The 11,843-nt window shown below is 36.9% G+C and overlaps 2 protein-coding genes across 2 annotated transcripts in view; one reads left to right on the top strand and one right to left on the bottom strand.

Moving 5' to 3' along the window:
• LOC113674884 (uncharacterized) overlaps positions 1–1,192 on the bottom strand; it is a 2,872-nt gene extending 1,680 nt beyond the window's left edge. The window contains exon 1 of the mRNA XM_027191383.2: positions 850–1,192. Coding sequence (XP_027047184.2) covers positions 850–1,017 — 168 coding nt within the window. The 5' untranslated portion in view covers positions 1,018–1,192. The remainder of the gene's footprint in view (positions 1–849) is intronic.
• Positions 1,193–2,882: 1,690 nt separating this feature from the next.
• Positions 2,883–10,876, top strand: LOC113674882 (eukaryotic initiation factor 4A-I). The gene is made up of 12 exons (XM_027191381.2): positions 2,883–2,938; positions 3,203–3,275; positions 3,394–3,473; positions 3,593–3,645; positions 5,743–5,882; positions 6,391–6,565; positions 7,245–7,354; positions 8,512–8,655; positions 8,930–9,067; positions 9,300–9,389; positions 9,494–9,573; positions 10,231–10,876. Exons 1-12 carry the CDS (start codon positions 2,910–2,912, stop codon positions 10,373–10,375), a joined length of 1,257 nt encoding a protein of 418 aa, XP_027047182.2. The 5' UTR covers positions 2,883–2,909; the 3' UTR covers positions 10,376–10,876.
• Positions 10,877–11,843: the final 967 nt, after the last annotated feature.

Here is an 11,843-nt window from a genome sequence, read left to right as displayed (position 1 = left end):
GTCTTAAGCAGAAATTCACAAAAGAAGAAGTGAGGATGGTTGCAGATGAACACGGATTGAAACTAATTGAACTTGGAAAATTGAGACAAACAAAATATCGCACGGGAACCTAAATCTTGATTAATATCGTCTTTTACTTGAAAATCACCAGAATTAAAATGTACCATCTTCATTTACCTACATCTTAATTACGCAGAGGTATTACATATCGAAACTCCTATCCTGGCTGTATGAAGGAAGTTTGACACCATGGTCTTTGTTAAACGGCCCATAACCGGCCTGTCACGAGTCTACTTTCGTTCAGTGGTAGAGCACCCGAAGTACAATCGGGAGGTTGTGAGTTTGACTCCTCTTAGGAGCACTCGGATAGAGTTCTTTCTCTCCGAGTGTGCTTGTGTCATTCACTAAATAACAACATCTTTCACTTGAAAACCACCAGGCTTAAATTTACAATCTTCATTCCTATCATCGTTTCTTAATCTCTCGTGCGGAAATACTGTCTCAAGGTAGAACTTTTATAAATAAAGTTAATACGTGTTTTGGGCTTAGCAAGAGTAAAAGAGACCTCGATCGCAAAGGTGACAAATATTTAAGTGTTCCCATAGTCATCAATTTAGTTTGACTTAAAAACGCGAGCATAGTCATCAAACACAAACGAACCGTGCACTTCATCAAATTTCGTACGAGCACGATACCTGTCTAAATTGCCAGTCGCATTTGGGATGATTTGTTCGTTTGCGAAGGAAGTTTAACTATCTATTTAAAAATTGAAAGGATTCGACACTATTTGACAGAAAAAGGCTTCATTTTTGCTGGAATAATTAACACGAAAATATGTTTCATTTTCACCTCTGGTTTCAATTTCCTTGCGGCTTCCTTTGCTGTATTTTCTTTCCAATGTTTTCCTCTTGTGTTGATTACCACCTTACTTCCTTCATTAAGTTTTGCTTTCCACTGCTTTGTCTTTGTGACTTTTTCTGCTAAATTCAAAACAGTATCCTTACCAAGGACCTCCATTGTAAATGAGTAACTATTAAACAACTGCCTTATAACTCTGAGATCTGAAATGTCATTTGGTTTTATCAACCGAATTTGTAATGTAGAACGGCCACCGTAATGTGTATAAGGTTGGAAAATTGTCTCTGGTAGAGGTGTGATTACTGTCTTGGTTAACTTAGTTATTCTTTATTGTACAAAAGAAATGCTTATACTTTATTTATACAACTTCTTTAAGGGCGTTAGAGATAGAACACTCCAAATTAGTCCGTAAACTTCAATATTCATTCGGCGGTTTCCGGTCATAGGAAAGACATTGGGCTTCCGGTCAATCGAATCAAAATGCCATTTAGGGAGAAACTCGTTCGGTTTATGTTTGTTTTTTTCTAAAAAAAACTTCCTGTTTTACAGGAAGTTCTATAAAATATTGCTTGCTGAACTAAGAAGAAGGAACCATGTGATTATTGAATAATTTTCTCAAAAAGGAGAGGATTTTATACGGATCCACAGCCCCAATCATAAAGGTTAACTACACTCAAAATAGTCTTTGACAAGTCGTAATTCCTTCTCTGCTGGGCTTGTCGGTTGAGTGGAAAAATATAGAAAATAATAAAATGTAATAATAATTTTGATAACCATAATGTTAATGATAGTAAATATTGAAACGATGAAGTAGGAAAAAAGAAGATCGTGATCAGTTGTAGTTGCAGTCTCATGGAGAAAGAGTCGCATTAAGCAAAGTGTTTTTGGACGAAAGCTTCGCCTAAGCCGCTCCACATACACCTTTAAGGTTATTTACAAAATTAAACCAGAGAGATACACATTCCAAATATGTTTTAAACACGGAGGTGACTTAATTCACAAGGTGCGCACAAATCGCCTAGTTAACGATGGAAATACGGATTTTAAAACCCTTTGGTTAAGGTGAGGCACTAAAAAAAATGAATGCAAGAAAGAAAATGATCAGATTTTTTTATTGAAAAAATTTTCATAACTAGTGTATGAGAGGCACGGGTTCGAACCCCATCGAAGCCTGAATTTTTTTTCCGTTCAGGGTTCTTTTCGCCATCACTTATTGTCGCTCACCTGCGAGGAACTTGTATCTAGAACTATTTTACCCTTTTTTGCAATAGATGAAAGTCATCTGCGCTCTTCTCTAAACTTAAATTTTTGAAAAAAGGTGCCCCTCTAAAAAAAATACCGCCAGCCATGTTATAAACACTTTTTTGTGGGGGTGGGGGTTTGCATTGTTATACAGTGCATCAAATACTTCATTGAAAAAACCCTCTTCCCATGGGCTGTGTCCCACTCAGCCGTCTGTGCTGTATCATGTTTGGTAGTTGCAGGAGGCTGTAGAGTTTGAACTTGACCCGATAAATTACGTGCTTTTCATTGTCTTTTTTAGCTGTTTGACCTTCTTCGATGGGGTCATAGCAACCAGAATTTTTAATATAATTTTCTTTTTCAGACCTAACTTATTTCCAATAGAATAAATTTGAGTTTAAAGTCATGTCATGTATCATGAAAAGTTAACCAGAGTATGTAGTACCAAGGACTTATCGGCACAATACAGCCTCCTAATCTTTTAAGAGGGTCGCCCCTGCATTTTCCTTATTCACATGAATTTGAATCACCCAAGATCATTTCGCGAATCACGTTTATAAAATTCACCTCTTCTCTGCGTTCCAACGGATATATTTTTCAAGAATAAATTTTTGAAAATGAGAAATCTGTCTAAATTCTCGTGATCTTGAAATGTTGTTAGAAACAACTTTGTTAAAATTAGAAATATTCGTGACTAGTCTCCGGAAGTCAAGTGACGTCATAGGGTATCATTAGGGTAATTCATTCACCCCCCTATCTGCCGGCTCTTAACAATTTTCTTCCTTTTCCCGCTGCTTATCTCATGCGACATGTCTTACGACTCTTACACTGATACTAGGTTGGTTTTTCGTTATTCTGTGATGGATTTCTCTTCTCGGCCCTTTCATCTGTTGCAGTATAAGTTCAGGCGCAATTTAGCTGCTATAATTTAAATGAAGAAGCTAGCTTAGGATGTATAACGATGAGAGGAAATTGCGTCTTCAAATTGTAATTTTTCGCCACCGACCGCCATTTTGAACCACGTGTTTCAGTCGGCTGGTGAGCATTTTTCTTGCGTAACTCTTATGATTCTTCTCTTATGGTGTCTGAAAATTTTTCATAGAAATCCTGACTCCGACCGGGGTCGTGACGAGCAAAATGGTCCACCAGGAATGGAACAGGACGGAGATATCGAGGTTCGTTCAAAGTCTAACATGTGTGAAACAAAGCTGAATTTTTTTGTCTTTCGTGTTTCATGCTTTTGAGTAAATTTTATTGTCAATTTCTTACAGTTCTATTTTTTTTATACTTCAGACTAACTGGAACGAAGTTGTTGACAAATTTGATAACATGGGCCTGAAAGAAAATTTACTCCGAGGCATCTATGCTTACGGGTGAGTGTCTACTTTGCCAACAACTGCTCGATTCAATTCATTATAGACGAATAGATCTTCGTTGAATTAAATCAAGCATTAGCGTAAACCTAACATCAACGACATTTTTACGATTTCAGGTTTGAAAAACCTTCAGCAATTCAACAGAGAGCTATCATACCTTGTTGTAAAGGTTAGTGCCATACGTTCATCCTGATCAAAGCAGTATTTTATGATCAGTTTTAACTGTAATAAATAACTTATGGAGGATCGGGGTTCACTACTGTCCTTTTGTGCTCAGTTTTCCGTGGAGTGAAGAAAATTATGATCAACCATCACTTGCACAGTGTTATCTTTTAAAAATTTATCACACTGAATTGTTAGTGGAAACGCTGTGAAAAGAGAAATCCAATGCTTAGGTAAAGGTAAGTCAGTGGATTAATTTGAAAAGCGCAATAGTCTTTCTTAGCATTTTGTCGCTTTGTTGTAGAAATCTGTCTTGTCGCTGAAAATGTTGAGGTTAATTTTTTTCCAAAAGATGTATATTTAACTAGTACATAGGAGCGCACAAGTGTGCGATGTGATTCGTGAAGTAAAATGTTAAGAATTAAATAATGGGCAATTTCAACTTACAGTCAACTGACTGGTGAAAGTTCTCTGAAAATAAGTTTCGTATTTCAGTAACAAATGAACATCAAGTTTTCAAAAAGACTTTTTGAATTAGTTATTTTGGGGTAAGCCCCAAACCAGATCATTTCTGTAAATCAGCATAGAGCACAACTTTGAATTGCTCCTTCTTGATCACGACAGTGACCACTTTTCAGCAAACATACGAATGTATGCAGGAGTGATAAATTGCAACATGTTGAAACTCAGATTCTTCTACATTCTATTCTTGTTAGTCAACATGGTGCAGCATTTGGTTAATGATCAAGACTTTGGGTAGAATGTGTAACATTTTGAAACTTGTCTTCTGTCTATATGAATTTGCAAGTTTAAATGTGTATTGCACTGTGAATTGGGAACATTTTTGTTTAAGGGGGAAAAATTTGGAACATGTTTGTAGTCTAGGTGTAAAGCTGTAAGTCTTAATGTGCAGTGACTGGTAGTATGATCAGGTTTTTGGGTGGATAGCCTAAACAAATTACAGATGTGAAACTGTGAGTATGTGCAGTGTTCCGCAACATTAGCAGTTTCGTGGTGGATTGTATCTAGTTGTAAAGCATATTTTTAGGCTAGATGTAAACCTTTTGAATCAAAAATTGGGGTTCAGTGAAATGATTGGATTCTTTGGTGGATTTGTAACATTCTGAAACATGTAATTAGTCTAGATGTGATCCTGCTTGTGGAAATGTACAGTGTTCAGTATTGATTCCCTGAAACATGTTTAAATCTAGATCTCATGCAACTGATTTTTCAAGTGAAAGTGAAAACAAACCACCTGTTTTGGAAATTTGAAAGATTGCTTACATTAGGCATAAAACTTTCTGTGGCCTTTGTGGTGGAAATGTTATATTGAAACAATCTCAACATTGCAAAGCAAATAGGCTATTAGTAGAGAGGCTGGAAATTCTAATAGTTATTGCAGCCTTAGTGTTACCTGTGTTGAAGTTTCTTGAATGTGCTCTACAATGAATAAGGCATAGAAATCTGAGTTTTCTTTTCAAAGCAAATTATGGGCTTATCTTTATCAGCTGTTAAATGGCCCTATTTTTCAGTATAGACAGTCATGGGACTCTTGCTTACAAAATAATAGTAGGAATCCTTCAAAGAAAGAACCCTATCCAAATATACAAGATAAGGATTATTTTTAACCAGAATTTGGTGTTTGATCAAGATAACAACTTTTACTGGATAAGTTTGTGTATTCTCATTACCTGTTTGCTAGATTGCAAGATAGTGTCTAGAAATTATAGGAAGAAGCTACACGTTAGTTACTTCTGGGAGTAAAAGGGTTAAAAGCAAATTTTCCTTTGATGAAGTGTAGTTTAGTGCTCGTATGAAGCATGAGAAATACTTACAATGCACTAATAAAGAGTCATCAAAACACAAAGGAGTGTCACTTTTTATCAGAGGGTTACCAAAACATTAAGGGGTGTCACTTTTTGCCTATTTTAAATCTGGGCCACCGTTGGCTTTCTCTCATCTTGGGGCTAACAAAGGAAGAGTATTGAGGGGGGGCGTTGGTCTTGAGACTTCTCATGAAAGATAAAGTGTACCTTGTTTGCACATCAGTTAGCTTGCAGAGATAATGTATTCATGGGTTGCATATTGATGTCTTGTTTTCTAGGACTTGATGTTATTGCACAAGCCCAGTCTGGTACTGGAAAAACAGCCACATTCTCCATTTCAATCTTGCAGCAGATTGATGTGTCTTTACTGGAATGTCAGGCTCTTGTGTTGGCACCAACCAGGGAGTTAGCACAGCAGGTATAAAATCAAATCACTGTTACATGATTGTTTATGGTTTTGTGGTTGGGGAAGCACTTTCCTTTTGTAAGAAATTGTTGAAGGGAATGTCACAAACTAAACTTTACATGGAGGTGGTAATATTGTGTCTGTTTTGTTTTTGTTTGTTTTTTAAATTTCAAAATTAGGAACTGACTTTTGCTAATGATCTCTCAAAGGTTCTCTTCATTCAACAGTACAATAAAAGTGAACAGCAATTATTCTTGCCTGTTTTTTTAATTGAAGTTATGATTTTTTTTCATGTGTCACTTCAGAAGTTATGTTGTGTTTCTTTTGTACCAACCATAGCTCTCTGCAGCTTGTTTTGGGTATTAAGACATTCATAAACTTCTCCAGATTTAACAGGAAGTTTCTTTTAGGGACATAAAATTCGAGGAACATTTATTTTTTTTCTTTTAGTTGCTGATGCAATTGTTGATAAATCAACCCAGCAACAGTAATTTCAGTAATTCATTCATTGTGTTTACAGATTCAAAAGGTTGTAGTTGCCCTTGGTGATTACATGGATGCCAGATGCCATGCCTGTATTGGTGGAACCAGTGTCCATGAAGACATTGTGGCTTTAAAAGATAAAAGCAAAGGTGTGCACTCTGTTGTTGGAACTCCTGGCAGAGTGTTTGACTTGATCAACAGAAGTCACCTGAGTAAGTCCTAAATTGCTAGCATCAAAACTTGGTACCTTTATTCAAATTAGCTGACATTTAGATGGACAATAAATACATGTCTTTCTAACCTTATGATTTGAGAAAGTAACTTAAACTAGTACAAACTTTGTTTTGGGCCAAATAACCAAAAAAATGTCCTTGTTATGTGCAAGACTAGTATCTCATTTATGAGAGTAGAGCTTGGTCCTTTTCACAGTCTCTTTGGGAAGTAAAGTTTTGTTCAGAGGAAGATGTTTTTTTGTCTTGTTGCTCGACAGAAAAAAAAACATCTCTCTCTATTTCTTTACCAAGCTCGAAACTTACCATCTCTCTTATTCTATTTACAAAACATGACATTAGCAACATTGCTGATCCTAGCAGTACTCAGTACATATACCATATTTGAACCTCATCATGGACCTTGTTCACCATAGAGTCTCTGTGGCTCAGTGGTAGAACATCAGAGTGCAGGATCTGATGGTCTGAGGTTCAATTCCTTATAGGGGCTCAGAATTTTTTCTTTGTCCCATGCTTGTATAAGATGAAAAAAACATCCTTCTCTGTTGGTTTACCAAGCTCAAAAACTTACCATCTTTTTTTATTCTATTTACAAATCTTTTTTTTTCGGTTGGACTTTGAATAATTTGTTGTGATAGAGCAACATTTTTTTTTTTTTCAGATACAGACAAAATCAAAATATTTGTCTTAGATGAGGCTGATGAAATGTTGTCAAGAGGATTTAAAGATCAGATATATGATATTTTTAGGAAATTGCCCACTAGTGTGCAGGTATGATAAATGAAAAAAAGTGTCAACATTTGGTCACCTATCTGTAACCATTTCCCTCCACCTTGCTACTTGCTGAATTTGATCTTGGTTGCCCCTAGTTCAACTCTGTGGCTGTGCTTTACATATATCTGACTGGTCTGCTTCCTGCTAACTGAGACTTTTTAAAAACTCTGTTAATTCATTGTTATTGGCCCAGGGGAATGGTTATTTAACCCTTAAACCAGTAAGAGTGACCTCCATTTATTTTTTCCCTGCACTATTGCCTTTGAATCAAACTTTAAAGAAACAAAAGTAAAAAAAATGGTCACCAACAAGTTTGAGTATTCTTATCATCTGTTTGCTGGATAATGTATGCAGGGTGTGAAATTAACTTTTTTTTCTGATAGCCACTTGGCTCCTAAATTCTTCAAAGTGGTAGCCAATTCAAAAAAAGTTGGTCGCCATTTTCAAAGACAAACAAAATCTTTCTTTACGCTGTCAGCGTTCTAGATAGACCCTCCCAAATTAAGTTAGGGAAAAGATCTTTAAAGTGCTACAAAGTGGACACTAGGATAGATGATATACAAGGTTCATGCCCATCTAAATCCAAGATGGCGTCTAATTATCGATCGAGATGCATGTGCTACGTTTTGGAAACAAACTTAAAGAGGAAGTTTGCTGCGGATTTATCTTTGCAAATCTTTTTAATTCACTATATCTCTTGGTAAGGTTATGATGAAACGTTCTAGTCACCAATTTGGCAACTAACTTTCAGGATTTGGTCGCCAAAGTGAAAAATTTAGGTGCATTGGCGCCTGTATTAGGTGCAATTTCACGCCCTGGACCTCCATTTATTTTTCCCTGCAATATTGCCTTTGAATCAAACTTTAAAGAAACAAAAGTAAAAGAAATGATCACCAACAAGTTTGAGTATTCTTATCATCTGTTTGCTGGATAATGTATGGTATCATAGGGAGAAGTTACATGTTAATCACCTCTAGGATTCAAAGGGTTAAGTATACATACATACATGTATCAGACACTGTGTCACATTACTGAAGAATTCTGTCAACATTATGTACCTTCTTACCTTTGTCCGTGATATCTGAAAGCTAATTGGAGAGGGGGGTTTTACTTTCTGTCCAAAATTTAAACTTTGTTCTGATTATGCTTTTCAGGTTATTTTGCTATCAGCAACAATGCCCAGAGATGTGTTGGATGTGACTTGTAAATTCATGCGTGATCCAATCAGAATCTTAGTGAAGAAAGAAGAGTTGACCCTTGAAGGTATCAAGCAGTTTTTTGTCCTGGTGGAAAAAGAAGTAAGTTGTCACTGTCTTGGTGTATTGCACAATTGGGAATTCCCTACACCTGCACCCAAGAAATTGTTTTGGTAGCACTACCTTTTGGTTGTTTTGTGTTTGCATTGCTTTGTTGCTAGGTCATTTTGAGTGGAAGAAATAAATTGTAAAAATGAAAAGTGCATTGTCTTGTTTGCAAGCACCACTTGTCTTTGTTTTTTCTTGCATTGTATTTTTTTTTCCAGATTCTGTCTTTTTTCCCCTAATTGTTTCTTTCTTTACTGTTCCTTATTAGGAGTGGAAGCTTGAAACGCTTTGTGACTTGTATGAGACACTGACAATCACCCAGGCTGTGATTTTCCTCAACACGAGAAGGAAAGTTGATTGGCTGCAACAGAGGATGAGTGAGAAGGATTTTACTGTCTCCTCTATGGTATGTCCTTGGTAATCACTGGGCTTTGTGTTTTGCTCCTTTAGGGTAACAGGTAATTGCATAGTGCTCCTCTGCAGCACAATGATGTGGTGAAGAAAGAGCAGTTGTAGCTTCAGGAAACAGTATAAGCTGAGCTTTGGTGGTCTGAGCCATTTTATTTGTGTAAAGATTTCCACATTGACCTAGTGTCATGCCAATTCTGTTAATAAATTTCTCATGTGTTTGTGTTTAGCATGGTGACATGGACCAGAAGGAGAGAGATGTGATCATGAAGGAGTTCCGTTCTGGTTCTAGTCGAGTGCTTATCACCACAGACTTGTTGGTAAGTACTTACTGATATTGTTTTAAATGAGAATAAAATTTTTTTTCCAAGATTTCACCAGATTCAAGTGCTAATGAAGTGATGTAATTTCATTCTTATCTCAGGCACGCGGTATTGATGTACAGCAAGTCTCATTGGTTATCAACTATGACTTGCCTGGAAACCGTGAGAACTATATTCATAGGTGGGTTACTTTTAGCATAATAATTGAATTTTTTTGCATTTTTGATTGGTTTGTTAGCTTTGACATGGTGAGTGTTTATGTGAACACCTCTGAACTACTTGACACCTGAAGTTGGTTTTATTAAAAGGGACCATATTATAGTCTGTTATCCATAGATATCCCACCTACATTTTTCAAGTTTGGACTTTGCAATCTATGATAATCCTCTATATCTTTGAGCAACTTGTCTGTGGGGTCAAAGTTGCCTCTTGATTTTGGTGTCCAAACTCGCCTTGAAGATAATTGTTGTATTGTAGGAACTTTTGATACGAAACAAAAGAGAGAAATGTACCTTGAAATGTTCTCTGTCCCCTTACGAGACATGTTTTTTGGCATATTGGATATTTCTCCTGGCAGATTCCATGAAGCTCTCACAAAAAGAAGTAGTCTTTTGACACACACAGACCAAGCTAGGGTCTGTGTAACGTTGTTGTCTTAACATATGTTAGTGTGTAACTAAACCCTAAGCGGAAAAACGGCCACCTCAAATGCCTTTTCCATCATTGGGCTCACCTCTCAATAGATATATTTTTTCTATCAACGTTTTACTGCATTTCTCACCTTAGCAATCAGAATTCAAATGAAGTTATCTAGTTTTATTACACAATTCTCTTTCAGGATTGGTCGTGGCGGCCGTTTTGGTCGTAAAGGCGTCGCCATCAACTTTGTGACCAATGAAGATATTCGTACATTACGCGATATTGAAACATTCTACAACACACAGATTGAAGAAATGCCAATGAATGTGGCCGATCTTATCTGAGATGCCCAGTCGTCATTTAATGCAACTAACAAATTGAATAACAGCGCTTTGCTCAAACAAAAGAAGGAAAAAAATCGCAAAAGTCTCAAACCAAAAAAAGTAATGATCACCATATCGTACTGACCAGAAAGGTGCGAAACCTCCGGATATGTCATATTAAATAAAACTTATTGGTTTTCAACGAATTTTGAAAAAATATATTATTTTTTGTTTGTTTATCCGTGCGTTTGTGTGCAACTTGATAGAATGCAGATGCCGAATCCAACACGCTTATGCTAGTTTTGGATTAAAATAGAAAAAAGAGAAAAACTTGTATTTAATTTTTAGACATGTGGGGTTTGACATCTGCTGTATTTGCTGTCTCTGCCTGTATGGTGTATCAGCTTTGTATGGTTACCTAAATTGGTTCTTACATTTTATGTATAAGGAACAGAATGCAGGATATGCACATATGGTGCTCTTGTTCCTTCCTGGTCAATAAATGTTCCTAAGTTCAGGTAATTTTTGGTGATTTTTGTTTACCACGTTCTTCCGGTTTTGAGAGTAATTATCTAAGATTTGAGCTGGTAAATGGTTGCTACATGACTAACCTGTCGTCAAGTTGCTGAGCGCTCAGTAAACCTATCTGAGACTATTAAACTACTTATTTTATGTAACAGCCCCCTACCCTCTCTCCCTTAATACAGATCTAGTTCGGTTTGGGAGTTGAAAATTCTCCCATATTTTCAACAGGACATTGGCACGCGCGATGCCTGGTCATTGTCACGAATCACCTCAACTCGGCCATTCTTGTCGAGGGGTTTAAATATTCGAGAACGGGAGTCGTGTAGTCATGTCAGAGTTTGTTAGAGTTTGGCGAGTTATGTCGTTTCGAAACAATAGTTATAAGTGATAGGCGAACAGTGCTCCATCTTTCTAGAGATTTGCCATGAATCCCGAGGGAGCCCCAGCCGGGACTCCGACGTGATGGCGACAATTTCACGGCGTTAAAACCTATACTAATGTCTCGACGAGAAATACTGTTGCACGTCACGATACTGTAGATTAATGTGAGTTTAACACTCTGACGAATCTTAGAGTACCCCAGTAAAGGTTAAGGATTCCACTGGAAATTTCTCTAGTTGTTCCCAGAAAATCTACGCTTAAACATGCCTGCTGTAAAGAGAGTGGTCACCCCAATATTGAACAGGAATTCACTAACTTGGGCTCCGTCTCGTACCACCTTAAATCACTTAAGAAAAAGTATCCTTTAGCGCTAGTCGCTTAAAAAATTGTACTACGTCAATATGCCTACAAAAATAACATCAACCGAAACTTTGAATTCAAACATCTTGTAAGGGCCTATTTACACGGTACGACTTTGTCGCATGCGACAAGCTTACGACAGGCTTACGACACGAATTGTTTCGTGTAAATCAAACCTACAACTCGCTTACGACTCTTTAAGTCATGTCGTAGGCCTGTCGTA

The sequence above is a fragment of the Pocillopora damicornis genome, chromosome 6 (assembly GCF_964200805.1).
Source record: "Pocillopora damicornis chromosome 6, jaPocDami1.2, whole genome shotgun sequence".
Lineage (NCBI taxonomy): Eukaryota > Metazoa > Cnidaria > Anthozoa > Scleractinia > Pocilloporidae > Pocillopora > Pocillopora damicornis.
Note: the sequence above shows the minus strand (reverse complement) of the source record. Positions and strands in the feature narration are given on the sequence as shown.